Source organism: Ictalurus punctatus, chromosome 21 (genome assembly GCF_001660625.3).
Source record: "Ictalurus punctatus breed USDA103 chromosome 21, Coco_2.0, whole genome shotgun sequence".
Classification (NCBI taxonomy): domain Eukaryota; kingdom Metazoa; phylum Chordata; class Actinopteri; order Siluriformes; family Ictaluridae; genus Ictalurus; species Ictalurus punctatus.
This window is the reverse complement of record NC_030436.2, coordinates 1,014,787-1,041,193: the sequence shown is the minus strand read 5'-3', so window position 1 is coordinate 1,041,193 and position 26,407 is coordinate 1,014,787. Positions and strand designations below refer to the sequence as shown.

At 41.6% G+C, this 26,407-nt stretch overlaps 1 protein-coding gene across 1 annotated transcript in view; it reads left to right on the top strand.

Moving 5' to 3' along the window:
- foxj3 (forkhead box J3) overlaps positions 1–26,407 on the top strand; it is a 102,484-nt gene that overhangs the window by 46,158 nt on the left and 29,919 nt on the right. Inside the window, exon 3 of the mRNA XM_017450846.3 lies at positions 23,757–23,831. Within this exon, the coding sequence (XP_017306335.1) occupies positions 23,757–23,831 (75 nt within the window). The remainder of the gene's footprint in view (positions 1–23,756; positions 23,832–26,407) is intronic.

The following is a 26,407-nucleotide window of genomic DNA, read 5'->3' as shown; positions in this document are numbered from 1 at the left end:
TGCGTACTCGTACGGCTCAGCTTAAAGGCATTATCCTAAAACATTTCAAACTTTTATATAAAATGCAGCTGTGGCATGAGCCGCGATCTTATCACGCAGTCTGAAAATATGCCGCTGTGGCGCGTGTGGGTGCCTGCAGATGAAGCCATCAGTATGGTCGCCACTCCTCAGGACTGTAAAGCAGCATTTTCCCTGAGTATCTGCAACGCCGTGATTGCTGACTAGAGGTTTGGGTCAGTTACACCTGCACTGGACCCAGTCTTGGCCTCGTGCATCGTCCAGCACCGACAGCCTGTCAAAATCAAGAGCTCTCGGCAGTGGCTTTCTGCGAACATGAGCCGGCAAATGAAATCCTAAACATCCATTCGGCTGTGTCTGAAATCGCTTACTCCTTCACTCATTCATATTCCCTATAACAGTCCAGTACGTGGGGAGAGCGGGGGCGAATTCACATACCTGTATAAATACCGCAGCGCCCGGACGTCGGTCGTAAAGCGGTGAAGTCGGTGTTCTCACTGTTCCCGTGTCACATTTACTGAACTAGTTGATGGATAATGTTTATGTACTATTATGCTTTTAGTATATTTAATAAATATATTTAAAAATGAAAACACTATTGTCTGTCACATTTATTTGGTTTATTTAAAAAAAAAAACCAAGTAGAAAAGAAGTATTTTTGCGGCGTTTAAAGAGGTAAACCTGGTGAAAACTCTACTCGTCAGTTGTGGTTTTGGTGAAACTTCACTTTCCTGAGGAGGAGAAAAAGGCGTATTTCAGAAAGAGAAACTTCAAGACGTGCTTTGTTAGCTCAAAGATGCCATCTATCGGTAAGAAGACATCAGACCAAATGCATCCAGCTGTTAACTCGATAACTGACGATTAGATCCTTCCGACTCCTGTAAGAACCAAACGCAGCTAAATATATCCCCCTCCCCGCCCCTGTCGCTCCCGAAATTCATTAAAAACTCATCGGTACATTTTCCAGCGTATGCGAGTACTGTGTATACACGTGTTAACTAATATACGTGAGCAATCCACCAAATGATCATTGGACGTGTACAGTTGGTCATTTAACAGTTCCGTCGCAAACTAGTACGTGGCTGAAAATAACCTCTCTGCCGATCAGTCACGCGTCATCTCGCTTCAGAATGCCTCGAGACAGACGCATTTTAATCCATACAAACTTACATGTGTAAAAGTTGCGAATAAAGTTGTTTATTTATTTATTTTTTTGGGGCGCTGTATCGCCGTCTCGCGTTGGAGTATGGGAAACAGTGCATTGTGGGTATAAACGAGTGAATGAACGTACGGAGTGAAGTCGTTCGCTCGGAATTCGGACACCGCTACAAAATGGCCGACGCCCTATGTGGAACACTATATCGGAGGTAAGGAGAGGGTTCGGACGCAGCATTCGCCCGATTTGAGAGTGCGTGCGAAGTTTAACGAGCACGCGGTGGTAATCACGGCTGCGTGTATTTCTCAGCAGCAAGACGTGTGGAAGAAAGGAGAAGAACGCAGGTGCCGCTCAGCTTAGGCTGAAGGATAAATGCTGTTGCTGAGCCTGAATCTGCCGCAGGTTTGAAGCAGCGGCTTCACTAGGGTGTCGGACTGAGCGTTTTGATCTCATTATGAAATGCAAATAGACAGCACCCAAAACTGATCAAAGGTTCCTTCCACCATTGGGCAGCTCGCAGAGGAATGGGAGCCTGGGGCATTTAGGTATTTTTCTATTTAGTGATTTGGGGAGCTGCTGCACCCCCTCTGGGCATTATTTACTTTGGAGATAGTGTTCCTGCTCATAAGTAATGGAAAAGTCAATTCGTTGCCGTTATTTAAATGTCTGCACCAGTTCAGGTGAGAGTATTGTGGTTTCTCCAATCTCTCAGCCCCAGCTTTAGTCTCAGGATGTACACCCCCCCCCCGGCCCCCCCGGATCTGTTCCTCCAGTCTGGATCATCTTTACACTGTTGGAGCATTAGGATTTTTAAGCACTCTGCTGATGATGGAGAAAAATAGATGTGATACAGTGCGTTTTTAAGAGTCTGCCCGTTTTGCTTTTTTTTTTTCTTCAGCGTCTGAAAATGTGGTCACTTCACAGAACATCAGATAGTCGTTTGAAATCTGCTGCACGATTATTAAGTGGTGTGGTTTGTTGCATATTTTTAGCGCTCCAGTCTCTCTCTCGTTCTCTCTCTCCAGATTGCTTTTAATTGTGGTAGCAGAAGTGGCTGTGTTGGTGGTGGGAGTGGTGTGATTCACGCGGCAGCCAGTTTGATCCCGCTGCGAGACGGGCTCACGAGGCAGGAAGCTCCTGCCGCTCGGCCGCCCACCAGCCTCACCTTGCCCCATCCCACTCGTGCCCCGACACCCGTTCACTGGCTCAGAGTAGGTGGTCACAGAGTGCTGCTGTGTGCCAGGTATACTTGGCAGAATCACCAGCTTTCTGTGCACCAAGTGAGGAGCTGACGTGGACAAGCTGATGTGGTGGCTTCAAATCCTGTGTTTGGCTGCAATATCCGGCTCTTTTATTCGATTGTAATATCATTTCTATGCTCTCTTACCTCTAGTCCCCATCGAGGTCCCCATAAAAAGGAATAAATCGTGATCTATTTACCAGTGTCTTTATTCAGAACGAGTCCAGTTCTTCATTTCCGTGATTATTCTCCTTGGGCGTCAGTCGAGTGTGTTTCTCTGTCTGTAGTGTGATGGCTTATCGTTTTGGAACGGTGTTTAAGTGTTCAAGTGTTTGTTTTTTAATGCACTTATAAAAACAATACAGTATTTATGTCGGTGCATGTTGCATGATTTAAACATTGACGTTCTACTCGGGTGAGAGGGTTCATATTCATGCAGCGTGATGGCGCATCGAGGAAATAACATTGCTGCAGTTAAATCCGTGAATGTAGTGAGAATTTGGTAGTGATTTATTTATTTTCATGGTTTAGTTCTGTTTTATATGGGATGTGCAAAAGTATGCATTTTCATATCATCATATCATCTTTCGGCTTGCTCAGGGCCTCGTTCACCCGTCGGTGGTCTATCGATGGTGTTTTGATGGCATCGGCGGTTGTGTTTCTAAAGTATTGAATTATCTAGGAAGAAAATGATTATTATAAATAGCCTAGCTAGTGGCATTAAGAGTTTTGTGAATGAATTTAGTTTTTTTTTCCCCCCTCAGCAGAAACAAAACGATGATCCTCTACTGCGTCTACCGCGTTTCGTAATCCTGCGTCGTTTTGTCGGGGCAGATCCACTCCTTTAGATGGTGGTGTCAGTCCACTTATAAGAAGTTTACCGCGCTTAACTGGATCATTATGTCGTACGAGACCGTTCTGCAGTTCACGGAGCGTCACCTGTGCTGTGTGTTTGTCTTCAGGTTCATTTCGGTGTGTTGTGTAACTCTAGGCAGGATGTTAAGCGCAGTAAGAGTGTATGCGTCCGCAGATTTGCTCACTTGTAGGCAGGTGGGATCATCACCTCCAGGTCATGCTTGTGATTTTGTGTTAAATTTGAGGTGTTTGAAATACAGACGTCATACGGAGTCCCCTTTCGGACGTGCGTGGATGTTGCGCGGATCTCCCACCGTTTGTAAGTTTAGACGACGTGCAGTAAGACAGCTCGTCAGCCGCTGTGCTGAAAACTGCAGAAAGCGATGCACAGTGATGGATTTTGTAATGGAGTTGTTCAGTGTGGATGGGATTGAATTTGTTCTGTTTTCTAGTTGGCCTTTGGTAATGGTTTTGGTTCACCGTGCAGATAGTTAAGTAGAGAGTAGCACGACAAGCCACGCTACAGGGAAGTGATCCATGCCGGGTTAGTGTGATGAGGCCCAACGCCAAGCAAGTCCTGTAACGTTGCAGCCCACAGTTGTTATCCCTCTTACACCACAGTGATTTGCCAATGATTACAATTGTTCATTTATTAATGAATGATGTCATACTTCGTCTGTTTAGAGTTAGATTCAATGTTATGGAACATCCATGAAACAAGTTATCATATGCATTATATCAGCTATAAGTAGTCTTTCCACACCATCCCCCCTCTCTTTTATTATTTATTTATTTATTTATTTATTTTTCTTTCTGTCTCCAAGTTAATGAGACACAAAAGCAGGTTGTCATGTTGGAGAGAATCTGGAAGGTGACTTTCTTGTGACAGTTATGGATATTATTTTTATTTTTTTTTGGTAAATGTTAAATGAGCGAAGAAAATTTCACCATATCAGTCAATATACTGATAGACAGTCAGTGCGTTTACACGGACAACGATGATCCGATATGAACCCGATTAAGACGATACTCTGATTAAGAAACTAGCATGTAAACAGAGATCATTGATGACCTTAATCCGATTAAAGTCATACTCGAAGTAAACACGAATGGAATTAAGACATGTGGAGTACTCCTGTTTTAGTCGCGTTACAGACGTGTACACGCCTTAATCACACTGTTAACGTCGTGTGAGTTTTCACCGCATTGTGTGACAGGACACGTACACACACGGCAGCGCTCGACCGTTTGACGGAGAACAAGAGAGCACGGCCGCGTCCCAAACCGCGTACTTACCTGCTATACTGTAGGAGAAACACGTTATATACGCAGATACTATATAGACGGTAAGTACGCGGTGTGGGACGCAGCCACGTCTTCAAGCAGTCGTTGATTTGCATGTACAGCATGACGAATAATTAACCGCACTCGAAGCGTTCGTAAAATGAAAAATAAAAACACCCAAAACTGTATACGGTACCGTAACGAAGACGGACTGTACGTCGATACGTGAAATTCTGGAGGGACGTCGGACGGCGTGGCGCGGTGACGTAATGACGTGTGCCGTTAATCGCTCTCTGTTCTATAACACGTCAAACCTGAACATGAAAGGAGTATTCGAAAAGCCACTCATGTAAACAAATTAATCAAAATATCGTCTTATTCGCAATAAGGTCAATAATTAGATCACAGCTGTCCGTGTAAACGCACTGATTTTCAGGCCTTTTATTGTTAGTCTTGGAGTAAGTAGCACATTCACCATACATCCCAGTGAATGAGCCGTTAGTGTACATGTTCATATGCTAATTAAACACATCTTGGGATACTCTACCAGATGAAGTGTCATGATACCATGCCGTTGTGTTGCTTCATAATTCAAATTTACAAAATGAATCAAATTTACAGAAATACATGGATCTAAATGAAAACAGACAAACCAGGTTTTCCTCTCAACACTTTATTAATGAGAATGAAGAACCGGCTGTTGGAAAAACTCAAGAACAATCATACATACAAGCAACTAATTCAATATGCCACATATTTCATCTGTCGTTCCCTCAAGCAGTGAAATAATGCAAATGGAAATTATCCTCAGAGTGCTAAGAATGAACACATTAGGAATAAATAACGGTCTGGAAATGACTTGTTTACGATCAAACATGGCTAATTTTGCAGGGTTTTTAAAGATGCTTCATAATGAAATTCCAGCACTTTCAAGGACTTTTCAAGCACACTTTCTTTATTTTTTTAAAGGACTATGAAAGAGAGATTGTAACTAAAGTAACTAAAAGGAGTCTGAGAAGTGGACCAGAGCTGAGTCTGTCCAAATGAGTGACTGGGGGGGGGAGGGAGGGAGGGGAGGGAGGGGAGGGGCTGGGGGAGGGAAGGGAGGGGAGGGGCTGTGGTGGGGAGTCATCTATTGAGTGAAATAATTGTATCTGTGTTCTATCGAAAATAAACGCTTTAAAGTTATTCAGTGATTTCGCATTTATTGACTTCTTATAATTCAAGCACTTTTTAAGCACCACTGTTATAAAATAGCTTAAAAATGGCTCCAGTACTTCAATTTCAAAAAGCCAAATTCCAGCACCTCCACCTTGTATGAAGCCTGATTTTATTATTTACACACAGCGGTTAGCATAGCATCAGCTCACTTACTAGCAAACACGGCTAATTTTATTATTTACTCACAGCGGTTAGCATAATGATGGATAAGGTTTGGTAGCAAACAGGAGATCTTTAAAGATTAAGGGAAGGAATTTAGGTTAAATGAAGCGTCCCTAACCTTCTCGTGTATTCCGCAGAAGCAGCGAGATGTGTGGATTTAGCGAAAATAGCGTTAACTGCCGCACATACCACAATCCTTATGGCGCTACTGTATTGACGATACTACCATTTAAAAAATACAGCGGCATCGGCGGTAAACTCCAGTCCTAAATGAATAATAAAATCTCACTTTCACTGCACCGTGTGGTTTCTGTTCCTCGCCGTCTTTAGACGTTATTTATCTCGTGTTTACTTTTGATCATAATGTTTTAATGAGACATTACAGATCTTACTCGCGCTACACTCTGCGTCAGCGCGTCTACACTGCGCGTGAGGAGCACCGCGGCCTCGTTACCAACACGTCACTTCCGTTATAATAAAGAACAGACTTTACACTGCAAGCGCGCAAATACAGCATATAATGACAATAAACTTCAATGAAACTAAAGCTTTTAAGCAGCTTCAGCAGTTCCCCCTGCCCCGTACACACAGTGGAGCATTTTGGATAGAAAGGTGTTTGTGCTCGTGCAGCACTGTCTGATCTCCGCGGTGTTTAATATAAAATGCTCTCCTGCCTTAGAGACTTTCTTCCTCAGTCACGTGACGATTTCTCCTGCGTCTGATGAGGACGGACGTCACGTTGGGAATAAAGGGTAACGCTGACGGAAAGTAAACTGAAGAAAGTCATTGTACGTGACTCTGGTGTCTGCTAACGCTCGCGCGCGTATGACGTCATGCGCCGTCACCCAGGAAGCGGCTTATACTTCCGGATATAAAAAGCCGCTAGTGTTCTATTTGAGATGATGTCACCTTTCTAAACTCCACACACTAGACGGTAGAGTACACAGTGCATAGTGTAAGTGTGCAGTACTTCATTTGGGACACAGGTTTAGTATTTACTCTCCGAGGCGTGTTTTCGGAACAGAAGTAACGTACGAGTAAACACGCCCCGGGCCGTGCGCAGACGGACTAATCCATAACGAGGTTCATTCACAACGATTTCATCATCAATTATTATTGATTAGCTGTTGCAGCGCCAATGTGTGTGTGTGTGTGTGTGTGTGTGTATATATATATATATATATATATATATATGTATGTATGTATGTATGTGTGTGTGTGTGTATATATATATATATATATATATATATATATATATATGTGTATGTATATATGTGTATGTATGTGTGTATATATGTATAATATGTGTGTGTGCATGTATGTATGTGTGTATATATATGTGTGTATATATGTATAATATGTGTGTGTGTATATATATATATATATAATATAATATAATATAATATAATATAATGATTGAGAGTGAGAGAGCGGGGGAAATAAGTATTGAATGCAGCAATATTTTTTTCAGTAAATATATTTCCAATGAGGCTGTTCACATGAAATTTTCACCAGATATCAGTATTAAAGTCCATGAATAAAGTTATGTGTAATAGTGTGTGTGTAATATAAATATATATATATACACACACACACACACACACACACACACACACACATATTTATATATATGTATATCTATCTAATGTATAATGTGTGTATATATGTATTATTTTTACTATTAGCTTTAAAATAATGCGTCTCTGACATGGTTTTGGACTTGAACGGCCTGGTGCTCCATGCAGAGTTCCCACACCAGATTTGACTGACTGGCTTTTAAGTGACTAAGGTTTGTCTGCATTACTGCCAGGGAATGTGAGGATTTTAAAGTCTAATGAGCTGGCGTTATTTTTTTTTGGCTTTAGCAGCTGAACATGAGTCAAATGCACCATTTTGCTGTTTTTCTTTGCTTAACCAAAGCCTCTCCTTTCTGCAGTCTCCTGGCTATGGCATGCTGCACATTTCTGGGGTTGTCTCTGGTTAGCTCTTTCAGTGTAAAAGCGCATTCCAGGAGTGAAACCCAAGATTGAGTCCCAGTGTCCTTACAGGGGTCACCCGTCTATGGACAAAGAGACAGTGCCATCGTCTGGTTACCGAGTGCCCACTGACAGTGTGTCAGAAATCAGTGCTGTGGTCACATTTGCTGCACTTTGGGTAGAGCACACAGTGCGTCCCAGATCGCACACTCATGCACTACTCTACGCCATTGTGTAGTACAAATAGTGTGATTTAGTGTGTTCACAATGAAAATCCCCCCGAAAAACAAAGTGCACATTAAGTTCCAGGATGATGCACTCATGGAATGATGGCCACTTGTACTCAACGGTCGCAGCTTTCCTTACATAGCGGATGGGGAGGGGCCACATCAGGCTCAGATGCTGAACGAAAAAAAAGAAATGTTTACATTGCCAGCAGCCTTATCCTCAACCACCACTTACTGTGTTGATTTTAAATTGTGCGAGCAAAATTCACCTGCGGAGACGATTGCGCCTCCGTGACTGAGATCTTGTTGGGCATAAAGTGAAAATGACCATAAACAGTAAAATGTACCAATTCATTTTGATCTGTTTGTGTGTTTCGCTAATGCTGGCACCATCGCATTCGGTGTGTGTGACGTAATTTGCCCTCAACTGGGAAACAGCGTGTACTTCCTGTTAGTACAATACAGAAAGTGTGCCCTTTGAGACGATACTACCCTTCTAAAATCCATACACTACAAAGCAGAGAGTATCGTGCGTGCTATGTCATTTGGGACCCCACTACAGTTCTTTACAAAAGAAGACTGGGTAATAATCTGCAGTACAGTATAGCTGACTGTGTAAGACTATGTAATAGCAGTAGACTGTGGTGTTGAGTGTGTGACTGTGTCGGGTCAGGACTGAGAGAGAGGACCTGCGTCGTCCTTATCAGGGTCAGCTTGAACAAGGCCATAGCCTTTCACCGCCAACTAATTGCCTCTGAATTAGACAATTAATGTGGCCTTGTAGAGGAGCGAGAGGGAAGCAGAAGGGTGTCTGGCCTCTCAGCGCTGCTGCAGAGTATTATTTATGGGTCATTGTGCTTGACACTTGTGCATTAACTTTGCTAATGGACTGTATAGGATGCTTTGACTGCCTTTTAAGTCAGTGGCAAGCAGAATACAAATCCCACCATCCGGTGTTTTGAAATTTTTATTTATTTATCGCATTTGTCTGCTCTTGAAAAGGAGAGCATTGTGTTAATGGCATTGTGGGTGGGCGGCACCCTTCATTGACTCTGATGCAGATGAATTGGAGAGAGAATTAGTGGTCATCTGAAGCATGAACCAGACGGTATAGGATCAGCATTAGCCATTGCTGAGTGATTGTTTCGGAGCCTTCATATAGATCGTGCTGATTGGTACATCAGCGGAGCGTCTGCCTATGAAAATGAGAAACCTGGAACAATGTTATGCTTGATTTTGACCGTAGTCCGATTTTGTGCAGTGGATAAATCGCGTGATGACCGGACTAATTTTTTTTTTTTGTAGCAAATAGTTAAAATGGTCTATAGTTCTTTTTTCATATCAGCATCAGCTTTTTTAAAAAGAAGAAAGAGAGAAAAAAGCTCGGCATCGGTCAGCCAATAGTCATGGTGAGGTCCTTTCTGTTCTTAAATCTTTACTGTGATTTAAAGCATTCAGTCATGCACTGAGCATTTGAAGTACTATCATTAAGGCGGTAGGCACAAAACAGTTTCGGAGAGGCTAATTGTGCCATTTCAGACAGATGTGTTTAGTTTAACTGCTTTCAGAATTGCACTAGTAGAATGGAGTGGGCAGGTATGGTGCAGGCCCACAGCGAGCTCGAGAGATTTGGCTGTATTGTGTGTATGGCAGCTGAATTGTCACCTCTGCACCCCTCATTGGCTCCATTGGCTGTAATAGTAGTTATTGACTGGATGGGCCTTTAAGCACCTGTAAGATTAATGGAAGCTCTGCCAGCTGCATGGCGCGAGTGCTGCTTGTGCACACATCACTGAGGAGGCTCTTCTCGTCGTGCTCCATCAGCCACTCGTTTGTAGTGTGTACCGTGTTGGCTGGTGACATTCTGCATTTCTCTGATTGGTAGCTGTGATATGTGCCAAGAGCAAAGGTCTTTTGGAGCACGTTTGTGTGTGCGTAAGTGTTAATAGCTTTGTCATAACACAGCATTTTTGCATTTAGCTTCACTTCACACTCGTGTCTGTGAGTTATTTTCAAAAATGTACCGGAAAACAAAGGACTGTCAATAATTGTGAAAGCAAGTATCAAAAATAGATCATCGGTGCATTCGTTTTTTTCTTTTTGGTCCATAATTTTAGCGTGTATTATACACTCCTGACATAAATCGATTCTTTATGACATGGTGCATAAATTCAGAGGCTTTATTGTAGCATTTTATTAGTCCAGTACAGCGCACAAGCGTACGTCCTAAAAACCAGCAGCTCACATGTCGGAGGACGTGTAGTCATTCTGACCAATTCACACAGGGTAACTGTCTCCTGTATCAATCACACACGAACACGGCTCATCTTTATTATAAGCACTTGTCGTTGGGGGCATGGCCAAGCAAGTTGTGCCCGATCATTAGTTGGTCACATAACAGGAACGTAGGCTTTAGCTGTACTAAGAAGCATCAGTTCTCTCTCAAAATCTTTTTAAATTGTCCTCCACTTTAAGTTCGGCCTTTACTTGGTGTTATTTTAGTTTTGGTGGTAGATGGTTGAAGAGTGCTTCCTGGAGTGATATTTTTGAAAACAACATTAAACACTAACATTGTCACTATTATTATTACTATCATTATGACAAAGGAAATGGAGGCAAGGAGGAAAAAATGGAAATGCATTTTAATCTGTATTTTTAATTTTAAAAAATCAGCGGTTTGGTCACCATCTGACCGTACGTCATGACTTACCGTGACACCTTAACAACCCTGTTGAGAAGTAAACAATATGAGTTTTCTTTACTGAAAACTAGTCCATTCTAGAGAGAGTTCACCGATTCTGATCTGCATTATTTGGGATGAAAGTCAGGGCTTCGGGACCAACATTTACAACACCATGAGATTCATTCAAATTATCATTGAAGCTGCTCACGTCGGCCAGTAATTCCAAACCTCATTGATTTTTATAAATGTGGCCGGCAGAGATGGAGGATGAAACAAAAACAGCAAGTATATAAAGAGGGGGAAATAAGTATCGAACGTGTAACAATCTTTTTCAGTAAATATATTTCCAGTGAGGTTACTCACATGAAATTTTCACCAGACTTTTGTATTAACTCAAGAAATCCGGCAATGTAAAGAATTCACAACATTAAAGTCTATAAATGAAGTTATGTGTAATAAAGTGGAATGACACGGGAAAAAAGTATTGAACACGTTAACTGAAATGTATTTAATACTTAGTGGAGAAGTCTTTGTTTGTAATGACGCTTCAAGACGCTTCCTGTATGAAGAGATTAATGTTCGCAGTATTCAGGTGTGATTTTGGTCCATTCTTCTAAACATATTGTCTTTAAATCTTGTTCAGTTGGATTCGAGTCAGGTGATTGACAGGGCCATTCTAACACCTTGATTTTTTCTCTGAAACCAATTGAGTTTCCTTTACTGTATGTTTGGATCGTTGTCCTGCTGGAAGCTCCACCCACGTCTCATCTTCATCATCCTGCTGGATGCAGCAGATTCTTCTCAAGAAGAATCTTCTCGGAGAAGATCACACTTTATAAAGCAGAGTTTGTGTAGCACGGAAGCACGACAGTGATGCTGTCGCGAGTTGCTTCAAAGATTGAATTTAATTGAAGTTTATTGTCATTATATGCTGCACCAGTGTAACTTCTGTTCTTTATTATAACGGAAGTGACGTGTGTGTTGAAAAAATAATTACACCCCTGGTCTTAGTAACTGGTATTTCCCCCTTTGGCAGAAACAACTTTATGAAGCCGTTTCCTATAACTGTTTACCAGTCTCTGAAAAAGAGACGAGAGGAGGGGTTTCTTGCATTTACAGCCGGTTTCAAAACCCTCACAGCATTTCAATAGGATTCACATTTATGTCTTCCTTTTGACCCATTCCTTGGTGGATTTACTTCTATGTTTGGAATCATTATCTTGATGGAAGACCCACTTCTTCAGCTTCACCTTTTTTGACACATGGCCTGGCATTCTCCTCAAGCACTCTCTGGTATGAAAGAGAATTCGTAGATGATTTGTGTTATTGCAAGTTGGCCACACCCTGAGGCAGTAAAGCAGCCCCAAACCATAACATTTCCAAGACCGTGCTTTACAGTAGGTATGAGGTTTTTCTGATCAAATGTTGTCTCTTGGTTTTTACCAAACATAGCTTCTGGTACTGTGACCAAACATCTCTATTGTTGACTCCTCTGTCCATAGCACCTTCTTCACAGAAGGCCTGGTCCTTGATAAGATATTCTTTAGCAAGCTTTAGTCTTGACCTGATGTTCTTTTTACACCACAAAGGCTTCCTCCTGGTGCACCTCCCATGTAGGTTAAATTTGTGCAGTTTCTTTCTAATGGCAGAGGCACACACTTTGACATCATCAGTGCCAACGGCTACTTGCTGTTATGAAATTCTGGGGTTCTTAGAGACTTTGTTTAGCATCTTACAGTCTGCTCTTGGGTAAGTTGGCGGTGTTTTAAAACTTCCCCACTTGCCGATGATTTTTCGGACAGTGGAATGATTGATTTGCTAAATCTTTTTAAACCCTTTCCCCTCATAGGCATCTATAACCTACTTTCTGAGGGTCTAAGAGCTCTTTTGATCTAGGCCTGATATCACCACACTCCAGTAACAAAGAACAAAGCAGATCCGATATCTGAGGCTTAAAGGCTCATGAAACCTCCCTCTTTCAGCTCAAGTCTACCGCTCAATGTTTTTGAAAAGTGGAACGTAAATGGGCGTGGATGGCTGTGGGAAGAAAGGCGTGGCAGGGCCAAGGCAGGGGAGGAAGAGGGGGGCGTGGCTTCAGAACACTCACAATAAAGATGGATAGTGACGTAGAAGTTTGTAGTGGCAGCAGTACGCAGGGCTCTGATGAAGCAGAAGACTTCTCTCCTCTTGAATCCCCAGGGCTAAATGCTGACATAATAGGGCAGAGGACCGGCACCGCTATCTATCTGTTTGGACCATTAGCCTTTGGCATGACTATGGAGGAAAACATAAGACAATACTGGAGGCAGTGCGGATGTGAGGAGTGTCGGAATGGCAGCTAGCTAATAGGCTCGAGCTTTTCACAAATAAAAGGGGGAAGGCTCGTCCCTTCAACACGGACTCTCGTTGCATAGTTTTGCACTCGACAGCCCGTCGGTGCCCGCGGAGCTTTAATCAGTTTAATCAGCTCAAAAGGCAAGTGAAACTGTCATGGATAAAATCAGACACGTACCTCATTTGAAGGGATGGAAAAGTCCTCGGGACTGAGTACCGCGTCATCGTGTAGACGCAAACTGCTTTCACGAGCAAGTCCGAAGTCCACCTTTCTCCAATTCTCATCGCTCTCCAGAATAAACACGCTCGAACTCTTACACCACTGAAACAAACACCTGCGACCCATCTTATCTACTACATCTGTAGGAAAGCACCACGTCCTGTCATGAGTAATTAAGAGACCGCATCTTCTCATAGGAAAAGAACACGCAGGCTCATGAATAATTATGAGACACCGACACGTCATCGAAGTACTATAGTACATTGCCACGTCACCGCCTGTGACTGAGATTTTAAACCAGGAAGACAAAAATAGCGGAAAAAAGCTCAAAATTAACCCGTTTTCTCCTACAATTAAAATGAACAGGCTGTCTTTTATGATGTGCGATACGAACACCTCAGTTAAAATCCCAGCAAATGTAGTTTAGTGTTTCATGAGGCTTTAAATAAGACAGGTTCCTCCATGACATTTTTAACAGTGCGCCAAGCATTAACACCTAATCTTGTGCACCTGATTTCAATTTGGAGTATTTGAGGTGGTGATATACACTCACCGTTCACTTTAATAGGAACACCTGCTCATTTCTGCTGTTATCCAGTCAGCCAATCATGTGGCAGCAGCACAAAGCATAAAATCATGTCGATACAGGTCAACAGCTTCAGTTAATCAGAATGGGGGAAAATGGTGATCTCCGTGACTTTAAGTGTGGCATGGTGGTTGTCAAACTACTGATCTATCAGTACAAAAATACCAGGTGAGTACCAAGAGGTACCAACATGCTGAGATGCTTTTCTGCTCGTAGAGTGATTATATAAGTTACTATATCCTTCCTGGCAGCTTGAACAGAGCTGGCCATTTTCCTCTGATTCCACCCACAGACCTGTCACTCACTCACTCAATGTCTCTAGTTTTTTGCACCATTCTGTTTAAACTCTAGTAACTGTAGTGTGTGGAAATCATAGGGAATCAGCAGTTTCTGTCACCAACAACCTTGTCACGAAGTCACAGAGACCATTTTTTCCCCATTTTGATGTGTGATGTGAACATGAGCTGAAGTTCTTGACCTATTTCTGCATGTTTTTATGCATCGTGCCGCGGCCACTTGATTGGCCGATTGGACAACTGCATAAACGTGCAGGTGTACAGGTGTTCCTAATGAAATGGTGGGTGTATGTAGGGGTGTGCTGACTTTTCCTACATAAGGGAAGAGTAAGCACATAATTGCATTTCTGTTTATTTCAGTTATATAAAGGATTACAGGAATGTTTATTTTAAGTCACTTCTTAAGATGAACCCAGATATGTTTCCCCATGTATGTCGAAAAATCTACACCGTTCATGGTGGGTACTTACTTTTTCACGTGAATGTAGTAACGTACCAAATGACAACTTATTAATGACCACTGAAAGCCTGGACACCAGATCCCTTTGTCCTGGAAGCTCAGACTTGTGGAGCTGGCTGTGACATGTATGTACGTGCACGTTTTATTTAGTTTGTTGAGGTCTCTAATAGTAATGTTGAGTAGTGTGGTCAGGTGGTTTAGGTTCATCTGGCACTACGCATATGACTGCTTTTTTTTTTTTAATGTTTATTTGGCTTGTGCAGTAGAAGTGCAAAGAGATGGTAACGTTAATGCGCCACAATATAACACAAGTAGCATGAGAGAACTTGAGCTGGTCAATTACGACAGAATTTAGGAGCATAGTGTGAACCGTGACACATTAATTTAACTTCTGATAAACTACATGTAATATTTTCAGTTCATTGTACAGACTGTAAGCACAACACAACAACCGTTAACCTGTTCACCTTGTAAACAAATACAATAAACCTCAATGTTCAGTGTTTGGAGTCTGCTCCACTTAAATATATTTAAAGCTGCACTATTAGACATTTTCCACTGTCATGGTTCTGGGCTGGAGTCAGTTCTCCAACCGCTCTGTGTATATTGTGTATATATTTGAATAATCTCATATAGGATGTGATTGGGGCGAGCATAAAATATTTATTTTTAAATATCTTAAACAATAAAGAGTCCTAATTTAAAAGTAGACTGACACAAAAATGATCCATATTAGCAAAAAGGCTCATAGCTTTCTAAGGAACTATCGAACTAAGCTTAATGTCAAATTGATATTAAAGTAATTAAACACCATTTAATTTCTCATTTTATTGATATTTTATGAATTTATTGTAATATCTATTTTTAAATTAAATGATTAATATAATATAATAATATAAGCACATTTTCTGTCTTTACATTTTATTAGTTTTTTTTGTTTATCAGTTTTAGATCGGTTCCTCCAGTACAGTGTTGCCATGTCTGCTGATAATATTGTGTTTTTGGGGGTTTAAATCAAAACATGAAAACTGGAGTTGACTTTTCTAGTGATATCTGGCAACCGTGAGATTAAATGAAGTGAATGCACTGTGTATTAGAGTTGGTGAAGGAGAGTGGCGGTGTACTGTCTGTTTACAGACTGAACAGTTGCTACTCTTGATTATGATTGGTGAGGAATTATTTAATACAGAAGTTTGAATTAAACCCACCTTGTAGCGTTAGCATTATTATTGATTTACCGCTGTCTCTACACAAGCAGGTGAAAGTTCAGGTCATTCTGCGTGATCAGTAAACGATGGCTGTTTGTGAGATCGGGAAGTTGAGAGAAGCAGATGATGTGCAGAGTTACTCTCGTCATCATAATGGCTTCTCTGCAGTATTTCCACTTGTTCGGTTGACTGAGATGGCGAAAGTAACTGTTGCGCATTTTGGACTTCCTGTAGTTTTTATTCCGATTGTATTATACAACTCCGAACAGGTCACTCACACCGGTGAGACTGAATATTTATTCACCGTCGCACAAAGATCTTTTCAGTAGCAAATGTGAGTGAAATGGTCGCACTGTAGAGCCCTGATGTGTGTGTGTGTGTGTGTGTGTTAGGGATGGGCGCTATCTTATCGCTTGCGATATACTGGTAGAAATTCTCCCCATGATAAGAGCTAGTTTTCCCATGATGATGACGATAAAGCCTAGCTGGTGACGTATTTCTGTGTGCAACTCACGGCCGGTCACCATGCAGTGGTGCAGGGATGATGTCATTTTGTACCAGAAACTTGGAAACGAGTTAGCATTTTAGCCCGTCTGCTTCCATCGTCCCGAAGTCAGTGGGTTTTTATTCGTGGGATTTTGGTTAAAAGCCTGAAATAAGGTCTGTGGTGAACACAAGCTCATAATACCTTCACGTTTTATTCTACCGCATAAAATACACCAGTAGTACCCCACTCATGATTATTATTTATTTTATTTTTTTTTAAAGCTTTTACGTGTATTGAAAAAGACATGGTTGCTAACTGTGATGTAGTGAGGGATTTAGGATGCTAGTGCGGATAAGAGCTTTATTGAAGAGAGTAGGGATGTCACGAGAACCGATACTTCGGTACCAAGTCGGTGCCGACATTGTTAAAACGTGACGGCACTTGTTTTTCTGCAGTAGTGACAAAGCCAACATACAGCTTCATCCAAATTTTCTGCTTCAACTCCCTCGTTAGGCACGAATCCAAAATGTTCCCAGATCAGTTTGGTTTCCCAATAAGATCCATCGCAGCGGCAGAACCTGAAGTGCAACTGCGGATTTCGCCTGACTGGATTTTCCACGCGCAAACAAACCGCACCGGACTAACAGACAGTGCTGTACAAGGCGTTTGACTGTGATTACGTAATTTGTGTATTAACATATGTAAATAAGTATATGGTATAAAGCTATAAATACAGATTAATATGGCAACTGTTGTTGTTGTAGTTGTTGTTATTATTATTATTATTATTATTATTATTATTATTATTATTATTATTACATTTGTATACAGAATGTTGTAGTTTGTACTCGTCATAGTGCCCACTCGAGCCGAAACATTAATGTGACGTGACGCTACTCCACCACCGCGGTTTCAAACTACCACCACGGTGGTGTGGTTGTCATGGCCACCGTCACAGCCCTAAGTCCGAATATCACTCATTGCATGTATTTCAACAGTGTATTTTCTGACTTGTTGCAGCCGTCGCCCTGTCGATGATCAGAAGCCTAAACTACACACGCATTAATGTGGTTGCATGAAAGATGAGCTTAATTTAAACACCAGATTAGTCTGTTCTCCAAAGTGTCATCTTGTTTTTTTGCCCATTCTTAAGTTATTGGCGTTCTAGCCAATGCCAGTGAGTATTGCAGCACACACATTGACCTATCTCGCGTGTGTCTTTTGTTGGTCTTGTGCTAGGTGTAGCTCGGTTTTGCTCAGCTTTGGTGTAGGCAGAGGAGTTGTGAGTGATTACCATGGAAATGAGTTTAGCCTGTATTTCCACTTGTTCAGATGAGAGGGCAAGAACATTTGAGCGCAGGTAGCAAGCAGCACATCACTCCTACTACACCTACAGGGAGCTTCTACATTTGGGCTCCTTATCATTTCCAGCTTCTCTCACAGTCAGTCAAAACTCCTTATCTAAGGCTAAGGGTGATGAATTCTCTGCGCCCTGTAAGTGGATTATCCTCCAGCTCCAGCCTGTAACACTGCATCTAAACACGGTTACTCCCAGGCCGCGAGTGTTCGGGTTGGTGTAGGAGAGACCTTGGTTGGTGTTTTCTAGGTCAGCAGATGACATGTCACTAATGGCTAATAGATCTCTTTTTTTTTTTCCCCCTCTTTCACCACCAATGTGAAAACACTAAGCTTAGAATTTCCCCACCCATCATAAACAGAACATGGCAATTTGCTAAATTCCCTAAGCTGAGCGTGTGTGTGTGTATGTGTGTGTGTATATATATATATATATATATATATATATATATATATATATATATATATATATATATATATATATATGTATATGTATATGTGTGTATGTTTTTATTTTGTATAATATACATACACAATGTGTGTATTTATGTCATCGACTAAGAAGCGGATTATACTTGCGGTTAGCATAAATTTTTTTAAAAACTTTATTTATTTATTTATTTATTTATTTAAAACAGCTAGTGTTTCATACAAGACGGTACTGCCCTTCATACACTAGACGGGAGAGTCATGAGACATTGACAACGATTTTCATAATCGATTCAGTTTTATGGATTAGTTGTTGCAGCTCTAATCTTGTGTGCTTCCAACAGTGTGGGGGGGAAGGCCCACACATGGGTGTGATGGTCAGGTGTGCACACACTTTTTTTTTTTTTTTTTTTTTTTTTTTCCCCCCATATAGTTTAGCTAAGAATATTCAGTGCTCCATTTATTGGCATTCACGTTCTCGATTAGGATACAAGTCTATACAAGTAGACATTTTAGCAGTGTTGTAACACCCTTGCTTTATGAGGTTACAAAGCCCAAAGTTTCGGAGAGAATTATCAGTGCAGAGCTAGTTGCCCTGGCTACCTTTAACTGCCAAAGCAAATCGTTCCGATATGAATGCATCAGGTAGAATTCCAGCTATGCAGCAGTACTCAGAGCAGCAAACAGCAGTGTAATCAGCACGTTCCTAAAAAACCATCAAGATGATGAATTTGAACACTACTGTGCAGACTGCTATTTTTAATAGGATTGTATTTTCATTATTTTGCTAATTAAACGTCATGTTTAGCACTTTTTTTATTTGAAAAAATATAGGATAGTTTACCCTACAGATATCCTCTGACATTACCTAACAGACAGAACGGATGAACTGCAAAATGTGCAACTTTTGATCAGTGTTTTAATGAGACATTACAGATCTTACGTGCGCTCCCACTGTGTATCAGCGCTGCACTGCGAGTGAGGAGCACCGCAGCCTCGTTACCAATACGCCACTTCCGTAATAATAAACGACAGACGTTACACTGCAAGCGCGCAAATACAGCATATAACGACAATAAACTTGGAATTAAATTAAACCTTTTAAGCAACTTGCACCAGTTTCCCCTGACCCTTACACACAGTGGAGCATTTTGGATACAAAAATGAGTTTGTGCTCGTGCTTCACTGTCGTGCTTCCGTGCTACGCGATCTCCGCTTTATGAAGTTTGATCTTCTCCGCAGTGTTTAATATAAAACGCTCCCTGCCTTAGAGGACTTGGAGGTCGCACACTTTCTTCCTCAGTCACTTGATTATGCCTCCAACTGATGGTTACTGAGGTCATGTTGGGAATAAAAGGTAACGGTGACGAACAGAAAACTGAAGAAATTCATTGTCCGTGTCTCTGGGTATTCTGGCTAGCGGCGTCGCATTACGTGCATATGAATGACGTCATGCGCGACTGACCAGGAAGCGGCTTATACTTCCGGTTAGTTAAAAAAAACGTTCGTGTTCCATTTGAGACGATATTACCTTTCTAAAATCCACACACTAGACGGTAGAGTAGATAGTGCATAGTGTAAGTGTATGGTACGTTATTCGGGACACAACTTTTGTATTTACTCTCCGAAGTGTGTAAAAGAAGTAACGTGGTGAGTAAATGTACCCCGTGCAGCACGCAGGGCATGTGCACTGCTTACCTGGGGAGGAGGTGGGTCGCTTACCATCGCTTACCTGGGGAGGATGTGCTGGACAATGTTCTACTGGGAAAGCTTGGGTCCTGGCATTCATGTGGATGTTACTTTGACACGTACCACCTACCTAAACGTTGTTGCGGACCAAATACACGCCTTCATGGCAACGGCATTCCCTAATGGCAGGGGCCTCTTTCAGCAGGATAAGTGCACCCTGCCACACTGCAAAAACTTTTCAGGAATGGTTTGTGGAACGTGACAAAGATTTCAAGGTCTTGACTTGGCCTCCAAGTTCCCTAGACCTCGATCCGATTGAGCATCTGTGGGATGTGCTGGATAAACAAGTCTGATCCACAGAGGCCCCTCCTCCCATCTTACAGGACTTAAAGGATCTGGAACATGGTGCCAGATACCACAGCACACCTTCAGAGGTCTTTTGAAGTCCATGCCTCGACGGGTCAGAGCTGTTCTGGTGGCGCAAAGGAGACCTACACGATATTAGGCAGATGGTTTTAATGTTATGGCTGATCGGTGTGTTGTCCCACTGGTGGAATTCTGACCGTCAGTGTTGATTTGTCAAAGCATTTTAATTTACAGTACAGTGTGTTATATATATATATATATATATATATGTTGTGGTTTCCCGATTACTGCTTAAGTTTCTCTGTTATCTGTATGCTTGTCATGCAAAAGTATGTTCCATTTCACACAAGTCATTTGCACTGACGTTCCCAGCTCCACACACTTTTTTGTTTGTAGCAAAAAGGACTTTTTTAACTTTGCGTTATAGTATTTAAAAAAAAAAAAGTGTTACCTTCACTACGGTAAGGTTATTAGAATGCCTGTCTTATCCGTGTTGATTTAGTAACCTCTTGAATAATCTCTAATGATGGAGGTCTAGGAAAGTTCCTGTTTTGCAGAGTGAGGACGTCAGGCTGGATTTGGTGTAGGCGGTGGGATGGCTGTGGTTCCCTGGGCCGAGTGACCCGGCCTGTCCTTTTGGCTCACATGGGTCGATCGACACCAAGACTGAAGAGCTCAGATTGGTCCATAGTCCTCCACAGGTGGGAGTGTTATCTGCCAGTAGGCTGACTGTGAGCAGCGGGCACAGCGGTGTGGTGGAGGTCGGCTCCACTGCTGTGAGGAGTGGCAGAGAGGCTGCTCCCCACTGTGCAGCACAGATAGATGCTAGTCTGTCTGAGACTGACTAGTCTGCTCCCCCTTGCAGAGCACTGTGTCTGAATTAGTTAATGCAGCACCTCTGAGCCTTCACACTGCCCTCCATTCGGAACATTTCCCCGTTCTGCTAGAACCCTGCTGTGAGACCTGGACATTAAGAATTTCCTGTGTGTTGAGGAAGAATTGCTTTCATGGCTCTTCATGGCTAAGTGCGTGAACTCTGATAACCTTGCCTGAATAGCTTAAGTAACAATAAGTTTCCCCGATATTCATTAAAGAAGCCGTCAGCACAGGTTACAGATAACCGAGGGTGTAAATGCATGCGCTTCACCCACATCACAGGACCGAATAAGCAGTGAGCAGCCCTCCTACTGTGCTGTATGTTTGTGTATTACTCGTACAACACCACCAATCGGCTCCTGCCTTAAAAAGTTGAAAGCAAAGCTACAGAGGCAAAAGTAAGTGTATGCTTTGATAAATATATGCTATCATATTATATGACACTCAGTGAACAAGTTCTGCAAGGATGAAAAAATGAAACGTTTCCACCGTTGGTTTTCTGGATGCATTTTCTCTGACGAAAACCTCATGATAAATAATCATTTATCTTTATGCTCAAAATATATGACTAAATGTAATGACTGGTTTCAGCTTATAAAAACAGGACAAAATGTCAAAACTAGTTGATTGGACTAAGGTGAACCCCCCCTATTGTATAGAATGTCTTTGTATGCGGTAGCATTAAGATTAGTTCCTTTGCTGGAACTAATAGGCCCAGACATGCCCCAGCATGACAATGCCCCTGTGCATGAAGACATTATAGCACATGAAAGGAAATAAAAATGTAAACTTACTCAAGCCCTCACTCCCTCCTCTGAAAAAGAAACACACGTTTTTCCCAAAATGCTCCTACATTCATCATCAAGCAGGAGCTGGAAGATTCCCCCAGGTCTTTAAGGTTTGGTGTTTGGGAGAGCTTTGTGTTTACAGTATGCTATAACTCTGATGGACAGTGAGTGGTGAGTTGCCTTCTGAATTAAATCTCCTTATTGTGGTGTTGTACAGAGCATGCTCTATTGTTTTCCTAAGAATTATTCTTTTATCATTATTTTTTTTATTTTCCGGCCCTAAAAGCCCCTCAACATGCTCAGAATCTTACGAAATACGACCCTCACGTCAGGCCCGGAAAAGGGTCACACATGGGAGTGGTTGGGGGACTCTGTAGCGCCCCCTTTTACATGGTACAAAACCTTGGTGCATGTGTCATACGTACTTGTACGTGTATGTACGACACTCTGTACACGTTGTTCTCGTCAACCCGCACAACTTTCGCGCTGACGATCATTAGCTCTGCCCGACAGGAAGTTGGCTATTTTGGATTTTGTGAAAAGCGCATGCGGTGAACTTTCTAATACTCCTCCTAGGGGATTCATGTGATTGTCACCGGACTTGCTCAACATTATGCCAAAACACTGAAGATGCTAAATTGCAAAGGGATTTTTGACATCTCGAACAGTTTGGCCATGGCGAGGCAATACATTTATGGAAAAAAAAAAAAGAGAAACAGGAAGTGTCTCTAGTGCGTTGAGTGATTTAGATGAAACTGTATGAGTTATATGTTTGGTATTGGGGGCTGATCACAGGGATGTGGCTATTGTGAGTCTTGTAGTGCCCCCTTTTGACTAAAGTGGGGGGGTCAGTTTTACCTACAGTCACCAAACTTGGTACATAGACAGTCATTAGCTCCGCCCAACAGGAAGTAGGTCATTTTGAATTGAATGTGGATTGTTTTGAAAATTGCACGCTCTGAAATTTGTTTGGACATGGAAGCTGTTGTAAAGCCTTAGACCTGGGCTTAACCGAACACCTGAGCACAAAACAAGTTACTCTACAGCACTCAAAATGCATTGTTTTCCTACACCCACCAGGTGGCGATGGCACCGCAGTGCTTCTTCGCTGCTTGCAGCTATATTTGCATTTGTTTCCACACAGCAGGTTTATTTGCCCACTGACCGAGCTCTTTTCAAACATCTAAAGCCCGTGCCAGTTTATCAATAATGTATTTAATTAAAATTAATATAAATAAAATGTACAGAGACGATGCTTTGTTGTGCTGTACTCAATTTTATACAGTTTGGTATTTCCCCAGTTCACATGAAAGGTTCTGTCTGTACGTTTTAAATGTTTTTTTTTCTTGGAAAGCTGTTGGCACGGTGACAGGATTGAGAATGTTGACTATCCTGTAAGGTAGTGCTGTTTCCTGAGTAATTTAATAGTAATTACATAATCACCGTACATATTTTTTTATATTTTATTATGTAACGTATCCTAACTGATTTACTGTTCGTTTATTATTATTATTTTTTTAAATGTCAGAATCTGTTGTTTAAAACCCAGTAGAAAGATTTAATAACACAGGATTCTGTTGTTTCTGATGGATTTATCGCAATTGGCAAAATTTTATATATATTTATTTGTATTTATTTATTTATTTTTACAAAAATGTATTTGTAATATATTTGCATAAATGCGTGTTTAAATACATGTGTGTGTATATAGTGTGTATATATATATAGAATATCGATATGGAGTGTGTGTCCTGTGTTTGTGCGTGTGTTCTACACGATCATGATGCTATATTGTGTAACACAGCCCGGACTTATTTCTCTCTCTCTCTCCTTCTACAGAATTCTATACGGCACAATCTTTCATTGAACAAGTGTTTTCTCAAAGTGCCTCGGTCCAAAGATGACCCAGGAAAGGTAAGCTTGCCTCTTCCCTCGTTATTCTTTGTGTTCTTCTTCTTTGTCTCTTGCATGCACCTTTCAGTGTAGCTAAGATGTTTATGGCGCTTTTGTTTTGTTTTAACGTCGTCCACTTTAAGTTTATATACTGGTGTGTTTTCTCCAGTGATTGTAGACTGCAGTTCCAGTCATATAAGAAATTCTCATGTTAGGAGAAGAGTGGCCGCACATTTCGTGATGTAGAGAAGCTCTGCAGTGGTCAAGCAGAAGGCATTTCATCTTTGCCCCTTGTGGAAGTGTAAGAGAAAAGTTCCGCAGTCAGCAAGCAGGCCTGAGCTCACAGCGACTAGGTCCTGTAAATACGACCACAGGGGACTGATTTATACAGTGACAAATAATGTGAATATTGTAAATTATCCTTCAGCTGTTGCTTTTGATGAAGATATTTGGATGTGTTGTAACGAGAGAGGAAAATGACTTTTCTTCGCCTGGCTTTGTGGAAACACTACTGCTTACTTCTTGCTGCAGTGTGTTATGTGGCTAATATAGCATTGTGTTTGAAGCCCAGGATAGTATTACTGAGCCTTTCTTAAATGTCTATGTTGACTACATGAGTGTTTGGCATAAAGCTACAATTTCGTGTGTTATTTAGTGTTCTGAGGTGCCACATCGCATCCGTCAGCGCTTCGGCAGAATGTCAGAAGCTACTACAAAACACATTACATAAATACATCGTACATCTCGGTGCTTCATTCTGCGTTTGAGTTCAAAAGCCGGGGTTAAATTTAGGGGTAGGAAGAGCTCAGAGATGAGGTTATGTGAAGAGTAAGCTGACTCGAGCTCCCTTAGCTTATTGATGAAAATCTAGCTCATAATATGATTTAATGGTAGTAATACAGTTTAATAATTCTTTATAAAATGCTTCCATTTAAAATAAAATAAAGTCAAATGGATTTTTTCAGTCAGGGCGGTTGGTAAAACAGTATCTGCTCAGCATGTGTCTTTTGCTAGAAAGATATTTGAGATCACTTTGATGATGGAACAAAAAAAAAAAATCAGCACTGAAAACGTCCGTCCACCAGTTGGAGTTATTTTGAAAACTTGTTTTAATCACCATGATGATGTTGAGAACTCCACAGCACACATCCTGTTCCCACATTGTTGGCAACTATGAAATACTTAATGCGCTCCACATCCTACGTAATTCACCCTGACCAAACGCCAGCTAGGAAAGATGCTAAAAAATCCATCCCCAATGTAGTTAATAACCTTTCGAAATGACTATCGCCATCAAGATAAGTCACCAGGAGGGACCGGGCACAATGCTCTGCCAGTATTACGTCCTGGAGATGTCGCTCTGGAGAATAATGTCACCGCTGTAAGAACCAAGGTGTGGTAGGCAAGTAGACATGTTTATTACGGTTGTATCGGTGAGATTGTTCTTGAATCTCTGTTTAAACCTTAATAGGACGCAACTTTTACCTGGCTTCAACCGCATCCAGAGAGCATGATCTTCCTCAGACCAGACAGCGAGGCTTAAAGAGCAGTACTGAGGCATGTCAGAAGATGAGGCCTGAATGTTAATTTCATGTTTTGCTGTAATCCTCTGATATTGACACTCCTGTGAGCTGCTTCACTAAATACGAATAATCTATTGCTGTATGGATTCAATGGCAAACACACAGCCAACAAGCTTGCATCTCAGATGTTCAATTTGGAATTTGCCTCTCCCTTCCCCCGAAGAAAAACTTCAAAGCCGACCAGGGCCTTCATGATATGTTCCATCAATATTGTAATGTGATGGGAATATGGAGCCTGCTGCTCGCTTGAGATAGTAACAGAAGCATGGCTTTCAAAGAGATGGCAGAAAAGATGACGCACTGTACCACAATCTTCATGAAGGCTGCGAGAACTTGCTGTAATTTTGCACTTAATCCATAAACATTATTTGCACAGATAGTCGTATTTGCTGCAGAGTGTCCTCATTTAAAAACATGGTGGTTAAGGAGGCGAGAGATCCAATCATGAACTGTACTGTGACTGCACTGAAACCGGACAGATAACGGACAGTTCACCTCTGGCCTGTTTTGTTTCAAAATGATCCAGATTTGATTTACTGGAACAATGGGAGTGTATCAGAGGGAAAAGAGTTGTGCTGGGAGGAAAAGAGCGCCGGTATCTCTCATGTGCGTTTCAGCTGATTCTATCATCACTTTGTCAATAATCAATGCATGCTTTTTCCTGCCTTCTCTGAGGCCACAGCACCACAAACACCATTATTTTTAAATTAGTTTTTGCCCCTGTGTTTTCTAAAATATTCGCATCCGAACAAACGGTGCATTTGAAAATATCTCCATGAAAATCCAAAAAGGATGTGAAAACTCCCTCAGCAGCACAGCAGCCCAGTGATAGTACGTCATAGACTGTTCTGTCAAATGCCTCACGAATAACATTCGTATCGAGTGGTAGACTAATGCAGACAAACACCCGGATGGCCAAATGGTCATTTACTCATTCGTTCCTTCATTCATTCAATCATCGTCACCTTCAGTAACTACTCTATCGTGCTACGGGTCATTGTTGGTCAAAAGGTC